Genomic DNA, 26,974 nt, shown 5'->3' on the forward strand with positions numbered 1-26,974 from the left:
TCAATCAAGCTGACAAGAATGTGCATGTAACCACAACATTGTGATATCTCAAATGCACCTTAAAAATTGAAACCACCTACATTATACCATAGGAGAAGCCTTACTGATTAGATTAAGACTTTGCATAAACAATCTAATTCGAAAATTACCTCCAAGTACTTATAGCTAAGATAAAACTATAAATTGACATACCTACATACTTACATTGCAAACTATCTCCACGACTGTCCCATAACACACACATTTTTGAAATTTTCAAGAAATAAACATAAGGTATGATTACGAATCTTTGAAGAACACAATCTTACAACCAATAAAATTGAAAATCTATTTTCAACATTTTCTGTCTTTGAAACATGCACATTTGATGCTGTTATTTTTTTTATATAAAAGGACACCATGTTTCAACGAAAGCTCAAAATTACACATTAAAACACTAAACAGAAATAAGGGACTATTAGGGGTGGATAGGTATGCTCTCTAGCATGGAATTATCCCAGAATTTGACTGCAGTGACTGCTGAAAACAAGAAAACCAAAATCAGGATGGCCAGATCAGAATTCAGACCCATGTCCTTCAAAATGTAAGTCAAGTGTTTTACCACAGCACCAACTCGTTTTGTAAGTTTTTTGTCCGGTAACAGTGTTCACATCACCTTTGACTTCCAGACAGACAAATCTGAAGGTTTTCTCTCTGATGTGGAATTTAAAGATGGATGGGCCAAGGGCTTGGCAAGAGGTCTTCAGAAACCTAGAAGGTAGGTGAGGGCTGTTTAATTGTTTGCAGAGTAAGGCAAATTTTAAGCCTAGTAAATAAATTCTATGAAAAAATGGTTGAGGAAAGTAATCAAAAATTATTTATAGGTCCTTGCCTCAATGAAACCACTTGAAACTACGTAGTTATCACATCAGCTGTTTCTCTACCACATCATTGAAGAAATGCTTTTGTAATTACATGTATGCAAGGCACAACTGCATAAATTTTCACAATTATATTAACTTTGAAAGGTTTGATGAACTGAGTTGGCCACTGCCTGTTTAATTGCCAAATTTGGACTATGTCACATGAACTTTGGACCAGTATGCTCTACTAGAAATATTGTTCTTCAATTTGGAGTTTGGTATTCACAAGACAAGAACTGAAATAGACCTGTATGTACAGAGATGGTTCCAAACTGCATTTTTGAATTAAATGTCTTTAAAATCAGAGTGAAATATACTGATAATAGGATATAAATTTGGACAGTTATGAGAATGTGTATATAATGACGTGCCTTAGTAACTTCTTAACTGTTACTCAGTGACCCAAGTGCCTTGTCATTTGTTAGCACAGAATCAGCTTGCTAATACCACCTTAAGTTTACATAGAGGAGGATCGGAGAAGCGGGAAGGCCGATCAAAACAGGCACTCTTAGTCCTTTCCGCTCAGTGTAACTCACAGCCCAGACGTGGTAAAGGGGTGATTGGAGTATCTGTGTGTAGAGTTTGTTCAGATTGATCAACTTAAGGTGTACTTTGGAAAATATTTGCTAGTAAAAATATAAAGTGTTAAAAAACTTAAAAAATCAGTATGTCAGCTTTAGACCTTGTACGAGTCGGCTGAAAATGTGGATTAGGCATGTGGTTGGAAAGAGGAGTCTCTGGACCACCCACAGGTGCCCCAATGTCCAGTACCGAGTGAGCAAGACTGTTCCAGGAACTTGGCAGAGCTGACGCAGTGAGCTTCTTGAACCACAGAACGAACACCTCTACCGCCGCTGTACCTGATCCAATAGACACAGCGAGAGAAGAGACAATACCCATACATCTGTTGAAGATGTCTCCGAGCCAATAGACATCAACATTAATCGATTATATGTGATGCAGGACCATTGGCTTCAAAGCAGTATTCAAAACCAACTTGTTTTCTCTATCTAGCAGTGTTTGATCAACTTTGTTTTCAGAGACATATGAGAAAAAAAGGCTAAGCTAGGCATTTGTTCAATCAAAATAAAATAATGTATTGTTCAGTGACTGTCTTATGTTAAAAAAAGTACCTTTGTATGCAGTTAATATCCCTATTTCCATTTTAAATCAATATAACAATCTAAAAGTGACTTCCCATATCTTTATGTCAAACCAATGACAGTGTTTTCCAACCAGTCCCATGTGGCCAACCCAACACTAAGGTGAAACTAAAAAAAAAGAATATCAGAAACATACTATCAGGAGAAAATATTGTCTGTAGGGACTATCACGTACACAAGATAAACAGGCAGACAAAAAATTTGTTCTGACTTATCTTACCTTCTAATATTGATAACTACATCATTGATGCAAGACATGAAAGATAATTTTTTTTTTTATGTCTGACGGACTAGCGCAACAGGTGGAAAGTGTTCACGCTTGATAGGTGATACCTGATACGTCACATCTTATTCATGACATGCCATGCACTGATGAACTGGTTTCTCATTTGTGGCTCTGTGATGGCAGAACTACAATACTGCCAGCCAATTATTCTCGCAGATGATAAAATACTTGTGAGAAGTATTTTTGGTACAAGTATACATTAATATATTTATTAGTACTAGTTATAAATTGTTTACTAATTATAAATACCGGAAGAAATATTTTATTTTTTATTTTTAACATGTACTACATCCAAATTAGCATGTCATTAAAATATAGCATTTTTCTCAACATCAAATATTTAAAACCATGGGTAGCTAAGGCTATGTCTACATAGGAAATATGAGTAACAATCATGAACAAGAAAATATTTTTACAAGCGCACTCAATGTTAGTCACGTGAAAGAAATCTTTATAAACAAGTTTTCATTTGTTTACCACAAACTACAAAAATTTGAGTTTGATTTTGGAAGTAATTATATTTAAAATTTTTGGGGTGAAACAGAAATAATAATTATTATTTTTGATCATCAGTATGCATTTCTTAACAAACAGATAAAATTCATAATTGAAATCAGAAGATTTAATTTAATTCCTTTTTTTTTTTAAATAATAAAGAGTGAACAAGAATTTACGCATAACAATCTAATCACAGATTTATGCTTGATTTAATTCAGTTTCTTCTTATGGCCTACAGTGCCATGAATGAGTGTTGTGGTTTTCCTAATGGGTAGTGTATGTTTTTCCACGCAGAGTTGACAAATAGACCACAACACAGGGTTAGCTATTGTCTATTTCACCCGTAGGCATCTCCTAAGTCAAGGAATCTGCGTCGTACTATATACTTCCGACGTTCCGACCCAAATAAAAACATACAAATGTGTGTGTAAACAATGTGCTTCACCACAACACATGTATTGGATCTCTAGTCTTGTCCAAATAAAATTTGGAAATTAATCTATCCATATAATTCTTTTCATTTCTTAGCAGTGAATCATATAAAGTGAACATTATTTCAAATCTCAACCGATTGAATAGATGAGAGTTTTATAAGCGCACTGGGCTGCTATAGGTGAAGATGTTTACTCCTCTACTGACAATGGCAACACACTGTCGCGGGAGCTTTACGACCACCTGCTAACGGAACTGCCCCTAAGTTGGAACACTGAGACCACAATGAGTTAAATACTTGTTCCACCAAGAAATGAGTTTTCATAGTTGAAAGTATATTATATTGACTTCCATTTCAGTGCTATGGAGTGTATTGTCTTCCATTTTTGTGTTATTTCAGTTTTACATTCTTTCAAAGATTCTTGCAATGGAAGTTTGCCACTGCTGGTTCACACCTTTGCCTACAACCTGTTTGGCATGGGTTTGTGTTGCCACAGTGAACCTTCTTTTCCAAGAGATTTCTGGTGTTTTTTCACTTCAGGAATGAAAATTTCCTCGTACCACTCGGTAAACAATGTTGTAGTCATCCAAGCCTTGGGTTGGTTTTTATAACAGAGGGGAAGCTTTTTCACATTTTTAAATGCTCTTGGGCTTTTTGACTGCCCTATCAACAGAAGGGGTATTTTATGGCTTCCTGTAGAGTTCGCACAGTTAAGCACCGTAACACGGTCTTTACTAACTTTATGTCCTGGAGCACTACACTCCCTTTTAGATGCTAAAGTGGTTTTAGGCAGAGCTTTCCAAACAAGACCTGTTTCATCGGCGTTGTACAAAAACTCAGGACTGTAGGAGTCTGCTACAACTTTAAATTTTTCAATAAAATCTTCTGCAGCTTTGGAGTTTGCTGATAACTTCTCGCCACTTAAATATACTTCACGGATACCGTGCCTGGACGTGAAATTTCTTAGCCAGCCGTTACTTGCTTTAAAGGATGAACAACCAAGTTTCTCAGCTATATCTTAGCTTTTTCAGAAATAATTGGGCCTGAAATTGGGTTTCCCATGGAACGTTGCTGCAAAAACCACTTGAAAACAGCATTTTCTAAATCTTTGTTGGTTGCTGCCTTCATTGATTTTCTTGAAGAACTTCCATATTCGTTTTCAAGCACTGACACGAAGTTTAAAAGTGTAGGTTTGGGGCCTACTCCTTTTAATGTCTGAAATCGTTGATTGTCCAACACCCTACATCTCAGCCAACTGTTTACCCGTAACTCCTTTACATGATTGCACTATAATTTTTAGTTTATCCGCTATGATAACACAACACGTTTTCTTTTAGAAGCCATGGTGAACGACGAAACACATTCATAAACAAAACAACGCACCGGCGCGAAATAATACCGTCACAGTAGCAGGTAAATGACATACTGACTGACTCATCAAAACGAACAGTGAAAGATGGGCCAGGCCGGCCACCTGGCGACGTACGACAGCCAATAATAGAACTATGAGACGGTGACTCATCATCCCAATAAAGTTCCTACATTCCCACGATCCTACGTTTCCATCTTATCTGGAATCCTGAAAGCGATTCGGATAATCAGCGATTCGGATAGACGGAGTTTGGATAATTGGGGTTCTACTGTATCTGTTTACGGATTCTTTTCAACTCAAATGACGAACGATGAATTTAGTACAGGCAACGAGGTGACCTAGATAGCAAAGTATTCACATTATGTGCAGAGGTGCTTTCTGAACTGTACAAATGAATAATATAACAAAAAACGTGTAGAAGCACTACGTGAATAAAAATAATCTTACCAGATCGCCATGTGTATTTTTTCCGAACAACCACGCGTTGAAAGTAGTTGAGACTAAGGCGTGAATTGTAATTAGTGTGCCAGATACATACAAGAGCTAGTCCTGTGGTTAGACAAAAGAATGGTAACTTCGAGTGTTGTAGATACGTGGGTCATGACCCTGTAACACAGAGTCTGCTGGGTCTGCGTGCCCATTCATGCGGTAGCGCCCATTGCAACACACCGACGATATTTTTCTTCGTTAAAACCCCTTAAACCCTGGGACTTGATTGATTGAGTCTATTCACACCATCGCCTTTCTACTGACACAGAGTTGGTTTCTCAAAATGTACCTGGTAATGGCTCTGGGTACACAACATGTGGATATTTTTACTGAGTATTTCTGTTGTTACTAAGAACCAGCAATATCAAACTGGGACAAGGTGAGCACATTTCCTCCCTATGCAGCTCAGAACAAGGATGGTTTGAGAGCCATTGACAAACGACCTTTCTGGTTGTAATCATCAGGTGTCCCTGGCAGGCCTTCACGATGACGACACGTACAAAGCTCAACAGTCATCGCTCAGGAAATGAAGAACCAACCATGCTAAAAGAAGCCAGAGACAAATGAGAAAGAGAAGGAAGGGAGGGCATACGTTTTTACAACTACTGTTGGTTGTAGGTTATACACATGAAATTTTGATTTTTAATTTTAATGCATACTAATTAAGACAACAGTTTATATCATTTCAGTTAGGTTCAAACACTGTTATGTATTAAATAAAGGTGTATTATTCCACAGCATTCCTGAAAAGAAAATAGTAAATGTATATACATACATAGTATTTTCAGAACACAAATCTTTTTCAACAGTAAAAACATTTTTATTAAGTTAATATAATAAACCTTATTAATGAAACATCCTTCAAACACATTTTACACAATTAATATCTTTGTAATTAATATGTGATCAAGTTAATAAAAACTATAAATAAGTCCTGCACTAATACAAAATAATCAGAACTAATTATACTTATGAAGTGAAACACAAAACTTTCATACAATTTTAAACATTTTATGTTTTATAAATCTGGAAGTTTTTATGTCTCTGCCCCAAGTTTTCATCAGCACCGCCATAAGAGCAATTTCGTTAACAGCAAAATTGGCACGAAATGTGTCTAGCAATCCTAGCAATCCAGGGACTGCTGAGGGTTTGGTTTCTGTTGAGTGGCACCAGTGGAGCTCACGCTCTGCCTTACGAGCAGAATGAGCTGCAGCACGGACATAGTTGCCACGATAGGGTGTGGTGTGTTGTTGGACATGGAACCCTAAAAATGGTTGACTCATTAGTGCAACCATTAGGTAATTTTGACCTTTAAAATTATAGATAAAGGTCAATAGAAACATTAAATAATGCTTACAAGAAGTTCTATATTTATTACTGTAAAACAATAATTCAGAGTGCTCAAAGTATTACATTTGTCAATCTATATTCATTAATCAGAAATTAATTTTTTTTTGTGGTTACTCAATCTAATTCTAGGAAAGGCAGTCGGACATTGTCAGATACCCTTAGGATTGTAAAAGCCCCAAATTTTTTAAATCCGAAAAATTAATCCAAAATATTTTATCCATTTTCACCCTTTCTCCTTCACCATACCTCCAATTAATGGTGGTGTGCATCGTTATAACATTTGTTTTCCACAAGCAGTGATGAGGTCACCCACTACACCCTGAATCCTCTGCACTGTACTGTGGGCTCTCCTTCTGGTATACTATGAATGGAAAATGGAATAAGGGTGTTGTGTTGTGAGAAGAATTTCTGACTTTTGACATTTAACATGACTAACCAATCTGAAATTTGTTATTTTGAGATTTTTACCCTGATTGCTTTTATATTTAAAAAGTTTTGATGCATTCCAGAGTACAGCAAAAACTAAAAACAATTATCTTTTTATCTGTCATTTGAATTGAAAAGCAATCACCTGGAAACTTTGTTCCGAAGGTGATGCAGGTTCGATTCCCAACTGGGTCAACTCTTGAGTTTTCACAAGTTGGAAACGAAGAGGACGTACCCGTGAGCTGGTGGGTTTTCACAGGGAGAAAACTATCTTCCAGTAATTCATTCTACCAATGCTACAGCATCATCTCATTGCCCCAAATCATTCATTCAATCCTGTTCTTCCTAAAACATAACAAAAAAGTGGCTGTACCTTGCTGTTTCTTCAACACAGGGAACTGTAGTGAGCACATAATATATAAACAAAAAGTTTTATTATGCCTGACCTTTTAACATCTTGAGGCTTCTATGCAGGTGGTGGACAAAAATTTTAAAGTCAGAGGCAAGCTAGAGTTTCCCTGAATTAAGCATCTAATCCTTTAACTTCAGCACAACCGAGTTACTCAATTTAGATAAAACATTAAGAATAAAAATTCAATAATAGTGAATACAATAATAAAATAAAACACTGTTGTGATTTGATTTAGTTCATTACCGGGCATCAATATGCGCTAACCTATGCTCCCAGCTCATGGCAATTAAAGTCTTTTAACCCTGATGTAAGCGTTAAAGTTAATACTGACACGTAATGGAATTCTCATGCTAAATACAAGAAAAAGCCAACTTAATTATACAAAGTTTTACAAAAAGGTTTGAGAAAAATTGGACGTAACTATGTGCGATGTCAAACTGTGTTATGTCTCGTGATGGTAAATTAATTGTGCAAAATCTCATGTAAGAAACACTTAAGTCCTTCGCACCACCCTGGCGTTTTCAACAGGCCTGCATGGAAACATCGAGGACGCAGCCTGCTCGCACTTGCTCACGTCGCAAACTACTTATAGTCTGACCCAAAGATAAAGGCTGCACCCAGTTCTCTTTTGAACTGCATGTAATCGTCTGGACTAGCAAATACATTCCCAGAAATGTACGAGACATTCAGAAGGTCTTGGATCATCAATCGGCATGGCATTCATGCATTCTACTGCAATCATTTCACTGAAAAAATAACAGCTTTATCAGTCATGATGAGATTGAACTATAGCTGTTAGTCTGAGTTCGTCAGCGCTACTACTTGGTAGCCGCTTAAACATGCCAAATGCTGCTGTCTCAATACCAGAAAAGTTTCCTCACTATTTTCTGCAACTAATTTCGTAATTCAATTGCTTTAGCAAAACCCAAGCTGTGTTTGCGAAGCAAAGACTGGGGCAGCAAAAATTATTCAAGCAATTACTGTTCATACCATTCATACCACCAACTCCAACACCACTAGTCTTAATGCGGAATGCACTAATGAAAATTACTAGCCCGATATCTGGCTCACTATACCCATGCACCTCTCTTACCTGTGCTATCGGCGTTGTAGTCTCTGCTGAAACGCCTGTTGCCTGGGCGTGTTGGTGATGGAGTCGTAAGTAGTTCACACAGTCTGGGTAGAAACGACAAGTCCAGTGCACGAGTGGTCAGCACGACCACCTCGGTAAGCAGCTCCAATCCACAACAGGCTGCAATGATGGCCACAACTTTTTTTTTTTCCTAGCCTAAATTATTATAAGTGTGTAGGGGAGGGTCCAGGTTAGGGGAGGACCTAAGTGTGTCTCAGGCCGAAGCCTATACACTCTACCATGCGGGTTTTTAACCATGCAGGACAAGGGCACGTGCATCGTGTGCTATTGGGGTTTACTGGCCAGCCATGGCTGCAATTGGCGCCATGACTGACGCCCCATTGGTCGCCTAGCTTAAAAGCTAGCTAATGTGACCCAGGTAAAACCTGCATAGACACAGGGAAAACCCTGGGCCGGGTCATGCGGGGATCAAATAACATGCATTAAGCAAGCAGGTAACTACTGGACAAGAGGGAAGAAGGGTCCAGGTAAGAAGAGTTGGGCGGGGCTGAAAGGTCAACCATGCAGGGGTTGGGTGCTTGGGCCTTGCGGCCCACATTTAATTGTTGGGTACTCCTGGGTTATTATTAACCAGGGGTGCATGCGCCCCCAGGGGCGGGCGACTTCACTCGTCAGCCCAGCCCAGCTGCCCAGGCAACCACAGTTAAGACAGAAGTGGGCAGACGAGCCAGTAAACCGGCTCGAACTGCAGGTGCACGGGGCGAAAGGCAGCCTGACATTGCGCCATCTTCATCTTCCTTCTTCCAGTCAACAGCCAACTAACTTTCAAGCCAGGGTGGGGGTAGGTTGTTCAGGCGAATGAAGTATCTTGCGAGTCGGACCATCTTGTCCTCCACAATCCCGGGACGGTTGAAGGTCGCGCCACCCAGGCTACCACTGGCTGGCCACAACTCCTCGCATTGCCGCAGATTGTCCCGCCGCGCAGTGGTCAGCTCGTGTACCAACACAAAACGACAAAAGTTATGGTACGACCCGTCACACAAACATGGTGCGCGTACCAGAAAAGTCTTTAATCGTGCCCTGCTAAAAGTCTTAATTGTGGGTAACAAACAAATTGAGATTTAGAGTTAATACAAAAAGCAAATTATGCCCTTAATTACTTAGATCAATGAAAGGTGATGAGTTGTATAGACAAAATAATGGAAGAGGAAAATTTAGTGCTCCAAGAAAATATACTGATGCCATGAAACATCCCCCCAACTTTCCCACCTGCGAAAAATTAGGATTTGGCCCTGCCAACCCGGAGTGTGAAAGAAGAGTAATTTGATCACTCTACAAAAAAAATTAAAAATTATTTTACAAAGTATAATATTATGTTCAATTCACAAATAATATTTATAACTATGTACTATTTATCCCTCATTTAACTATGGCTTGTATACTACTCCATGTGTGGAGTAGTGTGGCATCATGCTCCTACATCAATTAGAAGGAACCTCTATGCCAACTTGGTGCAAGTATATAAAAATTTTTAGCTGTTTGTAAAAGATGTGACAGAATTTCTTCATTTTTGATGATTATACAGTGGAGCATCGATTATCCTATGTGTTCTGATAAACGATATTTCAGATAACCGATCATTTTCAAAAAAAAACATACTAGGGTTATATGATCACAGCGAAACAAGCAGTGATAATAAACACAAATATGTATGTATTTTGTACTACAATGCTCATACAAGAACTAATATGTAAACAATTTGCAGTACACAAAGGAACACATAAACACAGGAACAACGAAACAAAGAATTATTTTATGTAAGGAATAAACTGCACTACATGTATCACTATCGAAGGCTCACAAGCCACTGACATTACTTTGGTCACGAAGGCCACTCTCGGCAGGGAGGGGAAAACCATGCATGCGCTAACAAATGCGGCTTGCGGCCGCATGCAGAAATCCTGCAATGCATGACGCGCCAATTTGAATTAATTTTGCCTTCTAGAACGCGTTCAGTTACCGGTCATTTGGTTAACCGAGGTTCAAATAACTGATTCTCCAATGTACTAGTACACATAAAATATAACTGAAAACTAATATGCATGTAGAAGTATGCAATAACTGTTTAATTTATATTATTTAAAAAAATAAGGAAATGTATGTTAAGTGTTTTGCCTTGACATGAAAAGCCAAATATTTATCTTTATAAGCTAATCTACGTGTGCCGCACTGTGATTTTCGTTGATATAATGAAGGTAGCAATTATCACAAAGTTCACATGATAGTAGTGTGATTGACAAGTTCAGTATCGTTATCTGGGACATCTGTTAAGCATTAGACATTGCCCTCAAATAATTTCAACACTGGTTTAATCTGGAAACTAAGCGTGTCTGCAAATCTAGTATAAGTAGGGTGAACATATTTGGGCTGGTTGCTCTTAACTACTGATAGTCATCAATCATTCATCATGATCAGATACCTGTTTCTCACTGTAATAACTGCATCATCTGTCACACTTGGTGAGTGATATTACGAAAATATTCTCAGTGGTTAATTACTGGCGCACCTTACACAAATTAGTTAAGTCAGCTTTTTATAAACCCAAGAATTACTTACATACTTACAAAAAAATTGAGGATCACTCAACATTTTCTTTTAAAAAATGACTAATAAAGTTTTTTTGTTTTTTTTTTTTAGATAACTCTGTTTCCATGTAAGGAGTAAATGATCAACTTAAAAATTAAATTAGTTATTCAAGTCCACAAATTTTTTTTTGCTAGTACAGTAGCAGTCTATAGTTCAGCACCTTCTAAATTAAACCGCTTGCGTTCAGGTTTTTAACGATGGGTTCTGGCTGTTGCGTAGCCGGTGGTATTGCTACTGTTGGTTTTCATTTCAGTGCAGTACTTACTGTTTTTTAGCCGGTTACATTTCACATTAACACACTGAGTTAAAACTCACCGTACATTTTGTCACACATCCACATAGTAGGTATATGATTCAGTGGTTGATGACCGCCCAGTTCACTACAAAGACGTTCTTGAAAAATCATCAAAAGGGCATCAGCCAGGGGCTGCCTCCATAACATCACCCCAGCAGTTAGCCACCGACCGCTCAGTGTCAGCAACCAGCACACATATGTCTGGAGGGTGGGGGGGGGGGGGGGAGAGGAGGGGAATATGAATAGATAATAAAAAATGAAGGAAGTGAACGTCTACCAAATAACTATGGTGTGATTTCAGCACAATCAAAACATTTGTGGAGTCCGGAGTCCCGTATTTTCAATGGAGAGGATGCCAAGAATGGGGAGTTTCCATTTATGGTAAGAAATCTATCAGTGTGAGACTATACACACATTCATACATACAGTGATAGGGAAAGTACTGAGAAATTGTAATTGTATTCAAATACAAATATATATTTTTATTGAATTAATTTAATTATATGTATCAGTTAGGCACTGATTTTAAAACTTACTCAGTTACACTTACAAGTAGATAACAATCACCAATAATTATATTTACCTTGGGGTTGGTTAAAAAACTACTTAACCTTTTTCCGACGTAAAATGTCCAGTTTATATTAAATTTTTTTTTTGGTTCATGTACAATAATTCTACTTTCGGCCCTTACGACAAACTTTACACAACATGAGAATAGTCTATATTTACACAAATTACTTAAACCTTAATAAAACCCAGTATCTTACAATATAGCCAATTGATTCAAAATAGTTTACAAAACTTAATAATTTTTTTAAAAACATATTTTGCAAAATAATTGCTACACAAACCGACTTTGCTGTTTTGATAGTTATTTGTCCAAATGGCTAAAAACGAAGCATTCTTCACTTGAAGTTTCTTTTTGCTGGTGGTCTGAGGTCTTGACATTGCTACCACTAACATGCACTACAAGTACACTGTTACATGAACAATAATGTTTGTTTTTACTAAAAATGTTGAGTATTGAGGATATCATGCTAAAAATAGTATCAAGTATTGAGCACTAAAATTATTGTATTGTCCCTGCTCTAATAACAAAATAGCAAGGAAAAAAAAAAATTACAAGCATGCCACATGCTTGTCACAGAGAGGCAACACAGCTCTTTGAGGTCTCTGTATCAAGTAGTCTTACGATATGCCTTGGAATGCAGAAAAAAAAAAGAGAGAGAGAGAGAGGGAGAGGTAGTGAGAGAGGGAGAGGGAGAGGGAGAGGTAGAGGTAGAGGTAGAGGGAGAGGTAGAGGTAGAGGTAGAGGTAGAGGTAGAGGTAGAGGTAGAGGTAGAGGGAGAGGGAGAGGGAGAGGGAGAGGGAGAGGGAGAGGGAGAGGGAGAGAGAGAGAGAGAGAGAGAGAGAGAGAGAGAGAGAGAGAGAGAGAGAGACTGAATTTTGTCATAGGGTTCCTCCAGCTTCCTATGGCTGCTAGTGAAGGCAGTAGCTCCCTTTCCCCTCCATCACTCCTCCCTGACTCACCCTGTCTATCACCACATTCTTTTATTCTTTAAAAGTTATCTGTGTGTCACTGCAGCTAAACTCTGCAAAATAAATACACAAACAAATACACAAATTTGTCTCTTTAATATAAAATCACATGTGTGTTCATATTTGCTTATAACAATACTTACAATAGTGTGTCTGTTAATTACACTACACTCAAAACAGAAACCATCTATACCCAAGTTTTATCTTTAAAAGTATCCACCTGAAACTTTATGAAGTACCAAATTAATTTCACAATTGATCAAATTTAAGAAAATTTATCATAATATGGTGGAGACAAAAGTTTTATATTTCAGACAGTAAAAAAAAATTTGCTTATACCACTTAAATTCATGTTCACATTGATGTCGGCTGGAGCTATGCCCTCCTCAAGCCCGATGTGCCTCACGTCTTGCCTGGCCCCTCTCCTCCCACCATCTCCCTGTTTCAAACTGCCTGCCAACGAGTATGTGTGCATGTGTGTGGCCACCCAGCAATAGGGGCCATAGAGCCAGTGCTGCGTACCCACAGCGTAGTTAATTATATAAATCTTGGTCATCTTTTCTTTCTTTCTTTCTTTCTATATTTCCTTTTATAGTTAAAGTGTTTACGTTAAACGTAGTTATATGGTCGGAGTAGTGCCCCGTGCGGCCGTTGCCAAAACTAGCCCCGGCGCTGGCCATTGACATTCAAACTTAAATAGTTATTGAGCATAGTTTTTACTAAGGTTATCTTAGGGTTATATGCATAATTTTATGTAATAAGTTGTAAAGGGTTTGTTCTGTTACGGGTTCTCTTACACGTTATTCTGAAAGTAACGGTAAAGGGGGAGGCTTCCTGCGGCCATGACACCCCGGCAAAAGGCAGTCTATCTCGATCGCCATCCGGAGCAGGACGCTGCTGCCACACCTCGTGAACCTCCTCGGTTGTGCATCGGATCCGGTAACATCCGTTTGTATTTCTACTGGTTGTAAACCTTTTCTTTGGCTGCAGGTTGCCCTGGTCTGCGTTAGGTTGATCTCTCTACCGTTTGCGTGTTTACAGTTTATTTCGACCCTGAGAGGTGATAGCCGGGTCCACATGCCCTTAAACCACATGGTGGCGCCCATATTTAGTCGACGCTTACACTGAGTAACTTTTCAACCCCAGTGCGACAGCAACTTGTATACTAAAATGAATGAAATTTACGTTGCCATTAATATTCGCTATATGTTGAAGGGAACACAAAAACCAATCCCGGTGCCTCAACTGCCAGGCGTAAATGTTTGGCTACCAGCACTTTTAAAGCTTCACATCATGTTCCAAGCTTTGCATGATGTATAAAGCTTTACACGAAACGAATAGATAATGTCTTGCGAAGTCGAATCAAATATTTAAGAGATTCATTCACTTTAAGCTTTGCACAAACCTAGGTACTTTGTATTAAAAATTTATGTTTGATAAAAAAAAATACTTGAAGCTAAAACACTAGTATTTTATTAATTGTGTACCTGGTTAGCTTAAGGTAGAATAAGAGTAGCTATCTTTGTAGATCTGCAATGGAGAATACAAAACTAGCAGAACTTCTTAAAGAGTACATCATCTTAAGAAATTATACAATATTATGATAAAGATGTATATGAGTGGATATTATCAAATACTACAAAACAATATGCAACATTCTTAAATACTTACTTTGTACTTTTGTATCATTTTTACAAGAACATTTATTTTTGTAGGAATTCTCATTTAAGTTAATGAGTAATTCAACATTTCCTATCTACAGAGCTGTTTAGCATTCAGCACTGTGAGAATAATTGGTAAGGATTTAAATATTAAATTTTGGTACTTTGAGGAAAAAATTAATAAATATTTAAAGATATTTGTAATTTAAGATTGTAGTTTTTTAATTCAAATAGAAAATTATTTTCCTACATGTAATGTCTTTCCATTTGGATTAAAATTACTTTTCAAAATAAATTTTAACTAGTGTACATGAAAAATACTAGCTTAAATTTCTTTTCACGTAATCAATTTAAGTTATTGCATAAATTTTTGATTAAAAATAATTAACAGTGAATATTTTGATTTGTTTTGTTTTAAAGGTATCATTGAGAGATGGCCTCAATACTCGCCAAATCATGTGCGGAGGTGCCATAATCAGCGAGTACTTCATTCTGACGGCCGGACATTGTGTGGAAGGGTGAGAGAATATGTCCATACACAAACAAGCTCACATATGCACATGAATGTGTGTGTTTGTTGCACACAAATCAATACAAGCAAGTTTTCTTCTTTAAATGTAGAGTACTATTATCAAAATACATATATTGCACAACTATTGCTATAAAATTAAAGATATAATTGTGGGCAAATAAAAAAAAATTACTTGTACATTATATAACCTACAAGTGTCCATGGGATTAGCTAATCTTGCTGCATCGACAAAGCAGATGCTTTCTTATTGACAAGACCATCTTCCAATCAGGGCTGACCTCAGGGACCAATCACAGCTCAGGTGCGATTGGCCCCCATATAAATAATGCACAATAACGGCCAACCCCCGCATGGTACTCTTTACTGTGTCTCCTGGAATATCCTACACTGTTAATGCATGACTATTGTATCCCGCATGTCCCTATGTCTATGCAGGTTTTACCTGGGCCCAACTTATCTGGTTATAGTCTAGAGTTAAGAGTGAGGGAGTAAGTCATGGCAACAAGTGCTGTCATGCAGGGACATTGCCAGCAATTTAGCTAAGTTACAAAGATATCATCTTGGAAATATTATTGTAATCCACAGTGGGCAACATTAGTGTATTTCCTCAATATTACAGCCCTCCTACACAGAAGCGGCAGGAAGTACATGCCAGTTTGCACATGTGTTAGTTACTGTATTTCATTCATACAGTTAATAGTGGAGAAAATGGGTTTGTAAGGATAGCTGAATTAATTTTTATACAGTTTTATTTATAACTAATATTTACATTAATAATTAAATAACCACTCTTAATGTCTGTTCACAAAACACTAAGTATATGTCAAGTCCACAGTTCACACTCCTCACTGGAACTAGGCTCAACAGTGGTTCGCCCCTTTACCGCGCACCTGTCCGCACACACAGTCTCGCGCCACTCTGTCACACACTCACGGTCCCGTCGCTCCGAGTCTGGCCGCTCTCCGAACTTGCACTTCACCAAACTCTCTGAACTCCTGCGGAGGTCGGCGTCGTCACTTTAATACCTGCTGGCCGCCTTTATCGAACGGACGGGAGTGGTTGTGACTTGTCACCACATCTTGGGCCGACCTGACGCTCAAAGCATCCAGAAATGCGGCGCTTATTCACGCCACTCCTCGCAGCGGCCTCTAAGGGATAGACAACAGCGCAGAGCAAGGAGGGAGCATGGCAAGGTTGAGCCAAGCTAATCCCCCGACGGTGTGCACGGATGAAATAATTGGCCGTGCAGGGCGACCAGACACCTGGTGCGCATCACGCCCTTGCCTCCCACGTTTGTAACACAAACTTGAAATGTGTGTTTTATGTATTAATTAACATGCCTTGTCTTAACGAAATCATCAAACAATGGACTTAAGAACAAAGTCTTAAAACAATTTAATAAAAAATAAACAATCTATAAGATGTGAAGCTTTCTTTTTTCGAACAAAAACAATACTAAATAATTTTATGTGCAAACGGTGGAGTACTAATCCCTGGGATTTTAGTGTGACAAAAAATTTTCTTTTAAAAATTCCATTATAAAGAATACTTGTAAAATATGAGATAATGGTTATACTGGACCCCTTCTTCACAAAATCCTGACAACGGCCGTGTCATGGCTGGCCAATCCCCACACAAAGCACACAATGCATGCGACCCTCTCCCTGCATGGCTGATCCCAGCATGATTAGAGTGGACCCCTCCCAAATACACTTAGTCTTAGTAAGGCTAGGGGGGGGGGATACCAGGCCTTGGTTGTTAATAAGTAATAACCCTTGATAATGACTGCAGTAAGGCAAGCGGCAACGTCGGCACTTCATCACTAATACAATGAATACCATGAAGCCAAGAAGTAGTTTGTAACCCTGGCCACGAAAGCCTACAATCTGGATTTATTTCTCTGCCACAGTATAACCAAAAATCATGAGACACCCCGTAATGTGTGTTCCAACTATTCTGAACATGTGGAATCAACTTTTTACATTGCCTGGAAGAAAGAAAGAATAAACTTGTCAATCTCACTTTTCAACTTAAAACATTAACAAGTACAGTACATGGTATAATATTTTAACATCTTACAGACTGCAAGAGAACATTTAGCAAGTATTTTATAAAGAACTCAAATTTAATTTGAATGCACATAAGTTTCTCCCTTCCCAAAACTCCACAGGCCAAACTCTGCACAAATAGCCATAGTCTTGAATCATTGCAGGTCTCTGCCCTCCCCAGCTTTTGTGGGTATTTTTTGATAAGAATAAATATTGTTTTGTCATTCGGATGGACCAGCCGGTTACATATTTTCAAGGTCATAGTAACCTAGTTTTTCATATTTGTATTTTATCATTATTAATATTCTTGTAATTCATTTTGATATTCAGTTAATTTAGAAAAAACCCTTGTAACTTCTTTTTTCATTGATTTTTACATTGTTTGCTAGGTTCCTATTCATGTAGGTGTGCTTTTCAGTATTTTATTTAATTTAAATATAATTTTTTAGCTAGATTTCATAGTGTGTTTGTAACATTTCTAGAACATTTGGTATTGTTTTGGGAAAAGGAAGGACAACAGACAGGTGCATACCACAGCGGCGCCAATTTTTCAGTCGCCGAGACTTCCTGGCACTTTCTGTGTGTAATCTTATGAGGGGAATTGCATTTCCCGCACTATTTATCACTTTACTAGAGAAAGATGGTCAAAAAAAATGTAATTCTATAAAAAATGCTAGGACTTCAAGAAGTTATCCTATAATGAAATGTGTTATGATTGGTTGTCTTCTGAGAGCTGTGCTGTGATTGGTCGGTGAAGTCACGTGGTTTCCTCCTCCCTGTGTGGCTGGAGGCAATTGCAACTTCTCGCCAGTTCTCGGCTCGATAGGAACGTAGTAGGTCGTGTCTGGCAGTGGTCCATGCCTATTAATAATTATGAATCAAGTGATAAACTTTACGGCTGTGGTCTAGGCTGGGTCATTTTTTAAACTTTTTTCTTTAGAAATTAAGAACTACAAATTTTGTGACTTCAGTCATTGGCACTCAGCCAGCAATGGAATTTTATTAATATTTTTGATTTCATTTTTTAATAATATCAGTCCATGTAAATACTTTTATTATATGATTCATAATAATATATTAAAAGCTATAATTTTAAAAATTTGTTTAAATTGCAATTTACCTTATTTCCATTGTTAAAGTGTTATTCATCATGATAGCAAGTTACAGGAGTTAAAATGCAACAGCTGCAGAAATGTATAGCAAATTGAAGGAAATTTAAGGCTCTAAAACTTCGTTTTTGACAATTTTTCTGAGAAACAATCATGGGCGGCACTAGAGGCAAATTGACAAAAAGAGCTAAGAAAAAATAATTTTTTCAAAAATGATTGATTTTCAATAAAGATATACCGAAAACCGTTTGGAATTTAACAAATAAGTATAGAAAATGTTTTTATTAGAAATTTAATTAGTACAGTACACTTCCGATTATCCGCGAAATTAAGTGGCAGGGCCACCGCGGATAGTGAAAATCGCGGAGCTGAAATGGGAAAAGGGAGGGGGGGGGGGGGGGGGGGAAGGAAACATTAATTCCAACTCAAAAAACTAAACATTTATGAACAGTAAAAGTTACAATTAACAATAAAAATTTTTCAACGATGCTAAAATTTTAGTATTTTACTGAATAATTAACATACAATACATTTCAGTAATGTAAACATAAAAGTGCTCAAACATACGACTAGAAACAAAGTGCGACAGAGATAAAAATAGCAACGCACGCCAGCCTACTGCGTGAGTTCCGAGAAGGCCTGTGGCGTTATACTGTATACTGCCTGCAATATACTCAACAGTAGAGTTCAAATTTGCTCACTTGTAATAAAATACAGATTTATTTATGTGTTGTATTTTTTCGTAGCATGCGCGGATAATCCGCACCGCGGATCATCTGCCCGCGGATAATAGGGAGTTTACTGTATTCAATTTTGTTTGGAACATTTTTTCTACAGTCCATTGTTTCCGAGATATAAGCCCATAGCTCACCTCCCTGGGGTGAGAAACTACTAAACACTCCTAAAAAAGTCCTCAAGTCAAAAATTCTTGGATATTCCATGCACTCTACAAAGCATTCATTGACTGGACTAATTGTCCTGTCGTGTGACATTACCACAAGGCTTCTGCGAATCCTGTTTTTTTATTATTTAATATTTATTATATTTTAAATTGACTATCAAATTATCCATAATTTTCAAATATTTTTCTAATCAAATCTAAGCTTACAGTAAAACTATGTTTTTCAAAATTCATAGGTGTCTAAGAAAAACTGATGCAAAATACAGTGAAATGAAAAAGACAAAACACACACACATGCATGCACACATGCCCACACACACACATGCGTGCACGCACAAACAAACAATCACTCTCACACATATAAATCATAACCATAAATTTGTTACATGTAAAAAATATGTACCAACTATGTTGCAGAAAACAAATAGAAATTTCTAAATAAACCTTCTTGACTGTACGCAAGTTACAATCTTTTCAGTAAAATTTTTGTAAATGCAACCCACTTGCTGTAGGTATAAATTGATAACAAATATTCAAAATTTATTTTTGATTTGATACTTCAAACTGAATATCAAATAATTCAATTTGAACTCAATACTGTTCAACACCTAATTGTTCCATGCCTGCACTCCAGGAATCTGCCAGGAGACGTGTTCATTGTCGCGGGAGTGACGAACCTGCAGCAGCGGGGGAAGTGGTTCGCCACCACCAAGATGATCCTGCATCCGGAGTTCAACCGCTCCGACTACATCAAGAATGACATTGGTCTCATGAAGGTAACACCTAACCAGACACGTGACCGGAACATACTCTTTATTGCTTGCTAGTATGTTTATAAACATATAAAAAGGGGGGGGGGGGGGGGGAGATATACATAGTCAGGGTGTCTACAAATACCTAGAGAACCACTTTCAAAACTTCTTCAAAACTTTTTTATAAATAAATTTTATCAATTTACATACATAACCAAAATTAAACATGAGCAAATGCAATACAAAATTTTAGACAGTTTGCAGGATCATTAAGTTATTTGAATTAAAAAAGGCTAAAACATTTTCTGAGATGTTTTCCACATGCGACGATAAACTGAAGTGAGACATCAAAAAACAGTGTCTACGAATGTATTAGTATATTACAAGTATTACATGTAATAACTCAATAGTCCATTCTTGACATACCCAGTTGATGGAACAACTAATAAATGCCTTCAATATAGTAGTTCCATAATATTTTAATTGATGAATTGAAAATAACATAGAATTCAAAACAAATATGCAAGAATCATAATAAAAATGTTAACAACAAAATACATATAATTATTTGAATTAACCCAGGGTGGCCACTCTTACAGCAATATCTTTCCACTGAAATAACTTATATTACTGTATATTTATGACCAAATTATGGTAAAGAATTTCTTAGGGCCATAATTTTATAGCATTTAATGGTGCCTCAGACATCAAAACATCAATTATTGGAATAGTTTTAATGAAAAACCTAATATGGGAGTAGGTTCATAGCAAAGCTCAACCCACAAATAAAACTTTCCACCGACTCAAGTTCATGGGTTTCACTCTTCTTCACTAAAGACAGTACCAGGAGTATAAAGGTAAGCGTCCTAACCATGTATTCACTTGTTTGAATACCATCATGGAACACAGGTGTTTTTAATGTAAGCAGTCCCCCACTAATGGCCAGTTGCACCATTCTGCTCTTCAATCGGTTATCCAATAATCTTACCCCAAGAATGATCTTTGGATCATTCCTCTAAAAGTTGCACCAACCACATAATCTTCACGCACGTGAACTGAAGCTTGCACATTTTAAATCTGCTGCACACAGGTAGCAGCAGTGCTGAAAAAAATATTAGGTGTATTTCTATTGTTGGGCTGAAACAATATGAAGTTTCTAGAGTAGATTGTGACAATGCTAGCCAATAATTAATGCTGTTGCCACAAGACAACAGCACGTGCGGCCGCTGCCTCATCTGTTGAATTTAAATAATGACTGAAAACACAAACTGGTATTTAAAAATTATAATAAATTAAAGCAGTCTGTGAAATATTAATAAGCTGTGACTAAAAAAGCCTCTATTTAAAATGGACAGTAATTGTAATGTGATAAAAAGCCCTATTAAAGCATTAAACAAAATAAGCATGTGAGAAGTGGTTATGACATCAGAATGAGTAGAAGTTTTCATACATGCATTAAGTTCGTAAAAATTCTGGACATGTCTGCTAGCACAATGTCGATCCGAGATCATTGCTATCCACCACCCCGACTTGTTGGTCCACCACAAAGTTCCTAAAGATCTCTATTCAGCGCTTTAAACACAATGGTGCAACAGACAATGTGGTCAAACCACATTCAAACCATTTTATGACACTAGATCACACTTGAACTCTAATGGTTCAAATGGCCTTTCAACAAATGGCATGGATAAATGTTCTCTGATATTATATAAATATTATAAATAATAATTAACATTCATGCTTCTGCATATCTGCTGCAAGTGTGGTGTGTTGTTATAGAAGACTGCTTGTCTACTGTTGACATGGGAGACAAATCAACAATTCTCTCACTAAAATGTGTCATTTAGAAGGTAAGGAAATAAAGAGCAGTCAAAAGTGGCATAAATGATACAGTTTGTAGTCAAGATGTGTAGTCTTTCAACTATGCTGTTTCCAACTCGCTAAACCACATTTAAAACAGAAACCAGTAACTCCCGTTGGAGGTTTCCTAACAGCAAAATAATTCACACCTCATTCTCGTTTCTGTACACTCCTAATTGGGTGGCCACTCTGTAGCTATAATATTTGACGGTACCAACTTGTATCCCAGGCCAAAATAAACTGGTGCTGATAAATATGTATTCTACTTAACTTTTACTTAATTCATGGAAAACCAAAAACATAGATTGTAAAAATATATTATTTATGTGTTGGAATAATTTGTTTGGGAAGGTTAATTTAAAGAAATGTTAAAAGAAACCTTTAACATTTTTTAAAATTTTATTATACCTACAGTGGACGGTCTTTAATATGACATTCTTTGGTTTGACACATTTTGTAATCCGGCAGCAATGGAGCCGCTCATGCTTAGATGTTTTTGAGTGGACCATAGTTGTTGACCGTGGCCAGGATGCACACTGCGCTGCTGGCGTGTTTAGTTCCCTCAGACTTTATCCTTACTGTTGGTTTTTATTTCAATACAGTTTCCTGTTTTATAGCTGGTTACAATCCACATTTCAAGAATTGATTTTGTAATGATTTTTTGAAGAATTTGCTTATGATTATTTGCATGCTTACTCATTGCAACTTTTTTTTAAAAAATATCAAAGTAGTTTATATTCATTTTACGGTATTCCTGTTACATTCGATAATCCTGCCAAATCGCTAATCCAACATGGCCATGATCCCGAACATGCTGGATTGAAGACTTCTACTGTACTAGCTTATTTGTAAGAAAAATGTTCCAATAGTAGATTATGTATTGTTTAACAGCTATTGTGAAGACTAGTAAGTAAAATGAATGCTTTTGGTTTCAGGTTAACGAATCATTTGTATATACTGATGTGATAAAATCCATTTTGCTACCCTCAGTGAGTGAATATTTACTAGGAGGGATTGATGTCACTGCGATTGGCTGGGGCTACAGTGCTTTCGTAAGTTCACCACAATCATTGTAACTAGAACATAAAGAATACAATGCTCTAGCTATTTTCATGCAGTCGAACTAACTAGAAAACTGTTTATTGTTCATAAATCCAAAGAAAGTAGAATTTTTTAATGAAAAGAGTTTACTATTGTATTATTGTTAACATAATTACTTTCCTTTTAGATGCCGAACTTCACATTGCCGAACCAACTGCAGAAAGTCGCCCTAAAGACAGTTGACACTCAGACTTGTCAGTCAGAACTGAAACAGTTCAACGACACCATATACGGAAACCTGCAGATATGTGTAGAAGGTGCAAAAGGCACGGGAATGTGCTACGTGAGTATAAACAATGTTATCGTTCCCTAAGCATAAAACCTCTGAGAGGCAGCTCTCTACATTAGGTTGCACTTTGTTGTGAATGTCAGTGTGTGCTATTCTTAAGGTGTGAAACTTTTCCCAGTGGGCATCATTCAGACTAGGAGTGGGCAAAGTGTTGGATATATAGTGCGACAAGAAGAAAAATAACCTGCGCAGATCCCAAGGTCTCTGAGTAATCACGTAATGAAAGTGTCGAGTAGGGGTGAAGATTAGTAATGCAGCAATCCTGGCTGATAACACCAATCGTGCTTGGCTGTCTGGCAGTTATAACTACACAAATCAATTTATATAGTGGTTTCTATGTCAGGATTTAAATCTTGTATTAAATCAGGCATGCCACTGAGGGGATAAGCTCAAGAGATAGGTCTACAATGTTGCAACATATTTAAGTGAACAAAAAAAGTTGTTTAAATTGATGTACAATATCACTGAAACAACGAATACTGCAACAGGTGTCTCAATATCAACAGTTAAAAGAATTCTAGCAGAGAGCAAGGCAAAGAGCAAACCCAGTTTGACTTTTTTGACATCAACAGAGCACAGGAAAATAATTGAAGTAAACGATTTTACATGTGGTGATGTACGCAGAAAAACTCACAAGTTTTACACTGTAAGAAAATTGGTTTTCACATTAGAGAAGTTGAACAAGGCTTTGCAAGAAGACAGTGTTTTAAACTGTAGCAGGGAATACTTGTGAAACGTGTTGAAGAAGCTAGGATTCCACTGGAAAAAGTGTCAATTGAAGAGAAAGATTTAAATTGAAAAGCCAGAAATAGCTGGTTGGAGGGCACTATCTTGAACAAATATGTAAGTTACGTAAGGCTGGCAGATCTGTAGATTATGTTGACGAAACTAATGTTCATGCTACACAGACATAATCACAGAATCCAGTAGGGAAGGTCCATAATTAATTATTGTGCATGCAGGTGGAGAAGAAAGCTTTATTCTGAATGATTTACTTATTTTTAAGCCAAAACAGAAATCTGAAGATTACTACGGCAATATGAATTTTGAAGACTTTTCAATATGGTAAAACGTAAATTATTGCCAAATTTACCTGAAAAATGTGTTGTAGTATTGGATGTCAGTTATCATAATGTACAACTGAACAGTAAACCTACAACATCATTCTTAAACTTGCTCATCCAAAACTTGCTGTCAAATAAAAATATTTCATTCTCTTCAACAATGATGAAAGGGAGTCTTTTGCTTTTAGTAAAAACAGTTTTAAATACATGCGTTAATCACAGAATGTGGTCATGATTTCATTTGTTTGCCTCCGTACCATACTATTTGAACCCGATTGAGCTGTTATCAGCAGAAATCAAAAACAACATCCGGGAAGGAATCTCTTCATCACTAAATGATAAAAGAAAATTGTATAAGGAGTTGTTCAGCAGCTATTCTGTGAACTAATGGAAAGTGTGTTGGAATCATATGAAAATACTGAAGGGGACTATGTGAAGAGTGACGGGAGAATTGACATTGAAATTGATAAAATAATATAATAATAAATTTAAGATGATCAAATGACAGGAACACTACAAGCTATACAAACAGTGGGGAAAGCAGTCATTGTGATTCAGAATAGGTATTTTAATTGTTTGCTAGCTTTTTCCCCCCTTTTTTTATGCACAGTGGTAATTTTCTATGCCTGTTCCAATGTTTTGAAGCTGGACATTCATGTATAATGGATTCTAAACCACTTTGTTATAATATGGGTGCAAATATAATTTTTTAGCTACCTACACTGTAAATTAGACACAGTGCATCTAAGTTTCTTCAGCCATGCATTTGAATGAGCCTTTAATAATTTGAGGTATTTATTAAAAGTTTAAAATATTTGTGGTTTAAACAACAAATATATACATTTATCTTCAATCAAAACATCATCATAAAATTAAACACAAAAATGAAAATAAAATAACACTTATGCGACTGACTCCATCTGATATAGAAAACCAGTTTCTAAATAATGGGACGTGATCAAGTGGCCAAGAGTGTGATCAAATGATGAAATTAAATGCATGAATTACGCTGTTGCTGATCGTGTAAGACGGACTCATCAGCAACAGTTTGGTTTGCCACCCTCCTTCCCCGGTGTGGTAGGGGAAGGTTGTTGATGCACACAGGGATGTCTGTTAAGGATCATTTGCTTCTTGTTGCATTGAACCAAGTCGAATGGAACATTTATAATTTTAGACTTTGACTAAAATTTTTCTTTAGGCTGTGAAACAATGCAGTTAACAACAATCACTACATGAAAGAACTTATCTTTATTCAAATAAATGGTACAAATTACCTATGTGGTGTAACAAGTAGATGCTTCAGAGATGAAATCAATGAGGTTGTCCAAGATTTTTTGTGTAACTTAAAAAAGTAATTAATCATACATCATCTTACAGTAATTTTTACACCTTGCACTGGTTTATTTTTCTGTTAAAAATAAACTCTGAATCAAAACTTAGTTTGAATTCATAATTTTTTTTGTCTATTTTCATATCAAATTCACCCACCTCTAATTAATTTTTTTTATTTTAAGTTGAAAAAAATTATGGTAACAATGAATAAAGAATAGAAGGGAAATATGAGAAACTGAAAGGAAATTTGGATGCCTTGAAAGTGTCCCCAGCAGTTAAAAAAAAACAGGCTAAAATATCAAAATGTTCATTTGAAATCTAATTTGCACTGATGGGATATAATTTTTTTTCAAAACTGCAGGCGAATTGGGCTGAATCTGTTATGTAGAAATTTTGGTGTTATGCAAAGTTAAGCGTTGGCTTGTCACCAAAGCAGGCTGGCTTGTGTTGCACCAACTATGTACTGACTGCTACTGTCTGCAGGGCGACTCCGGCAGTCCCCTGGTGAGAGGGGGTGACGTGGTCGGGCTGGTGTCATGGGGCATCCCTTGCGCTAATGGCGTCCCCGACATTTTCACCCGCGTCTCACACTACGTGCCATGGATACAGAAGCAACTGGCCCACGACAAGTCAACCACAAAACCTCACAGAGCCACTTGATTTTCTCACATACACAGTTTTTATATGAATTTTTAATCACATATGTGACATACAAATCAATATTGAAATACATATTAAGAAATTCAGTACTGCCAACAGCATACTTGATAATGCACAGCTGTTAATGTTAGAACAGGGATTACTTGTTAGTGATGCAGTGGACTCCCCTTAACCGACCTCCGCTTTCACCACCTGCAATGAGTTGCAGATTATGTTGACTAATGAATGTGCCTTTAACAGCTAGCTTATTAAGTTCAATTGAACTGTTGATTTGTAGTGGTGTTGACAGTTAAAAGGTGGCCAGTTGAGAGGGAGTCCACTGTACTCTATCAAATAAAAGTAAATAAAACTTACTTTTACTATATTATTTACAAATTTCATTTAACACTCCAAACCTCAGCACACTGATCATATTTTCAGGATGAAGTTGAATTATCTCCAGCTGAAGCACTTGGTTTTAGCAACGGAACTTTAATGTTGTGTTTCTTGATTGCTTTCTGCAACACATTACCATCACATTTTATGTTTTTTGCAACACAATATTCTGTACATCACATTTGATTAATTAGTGGTTACATCATGATTAATAAATGGCTCCCAACAAACATGCAGTCCAATGTGATGACAAAGGTCAAAAATGTGAAACAAAAGAAAAGCATTTAGCTGCTTTATTTATTTATAATATTAGCAGAAATAATTAGATGTACACAAGTACTTCACACACTGAGACATGTATTAAGTGCTCTACTAGTTAATTATAT

The 26,974-nt window shown here is 37.0% G+C and overlaps 2 protein-coding genes across 4 annotated transcripts in view; one reads left to right on the top strand and one right to left on the bottom strand.

Annotated features, from left to right (window-relative positions):
* The first annotated feature begins 10,794 nt into the window (after positions 1 to 10,794).
* Positions 10,795 to 26,578, top strand: LOC134530903 (chymotrypsin-2-like). The gene is made up of 7 exons (XM_063366201.1): positions 10,795 to 10,943; positions 11,667 to 11,746; positions 14,986 to 15,083; positions 19,790 to 19,931; positions 22,703 to 22,819; positions 22,996 to 23,151; positions 26,037 to 26,578. Exons 1-7 carry the CDS (start codon positions 10,892 to 10,894, stop codon positions 26,211 to 26,213), a joined length of 822 nt encoding a protein of 273 aa, XP_063222271.1. The 5' UTR covers positions 10,795 to 10,891; the 3' UTR covers positions 26,214 to 26,578.
* The window catches only part of LOC134530902 (non-structural maintenance of chromosomes element 4 homolog A-like), a 35,476-nt gene continuing 33,952 nt past the window's right edge, over positions 25,451 to 26,974 (bottom strand). For 2 of the 3 annotated variants that reach the window (XM_063366199.1, XM_063366197.1), the window contains exon 8: positions 25,451 to 26,710. In XM_063366199.1, the coding sequence (XP_063222269.1) occupies positions 26,630 to 26,710 (81 nt within the window). In that variant the 3' untranslated portion in view covers positions 25,451 to 26,629. The remainder of the gene's footprint in view (positions 26,711 to 26,974) is intronic. The other variant, XM_063366198.1, reaches the window with a different exon arrangement.

This window comes from Bacillus rossius, chromosome 3 (assembly GCF_032445375.1).
Source record: "Bacillus rossius redtenbacheri isolate Brsri chromosome 3, Brsri_v3, whole genome shotgun sequence".
Taxonomy (NCBI): domain Eukaryota; kingdom Metazoa; phylum Arthropoda; class Insecta; order Phasmatodea; family Bacillidae; genus Bacillus; species Bacillus rossius.

Bases quoted from the DNA above. Each gene is read 5' to 3' on its own strand.
- LOC134530903 (XM_063366201.1), top strand. From the start codon at position 10,892: ATGATCAGATACCTGTTTCTCACTGTAATAACTGCATCATCTGTCACA. The intron at 15,084-19,789 runs GTGAGAGAATAT...CCTGCACTCCAG, and splicing joins GCCGGACATTGTGTGGAAGG to GAATCTGCCAGGAGACGTGT. The intron at 22,820-22,995 runs GTAAGTTCACCA...CTTTCCTTTTAG, and splicing joins GCTGGGGCTACAGTGCTTTC to ATGCCGAACTTCACATTGCC.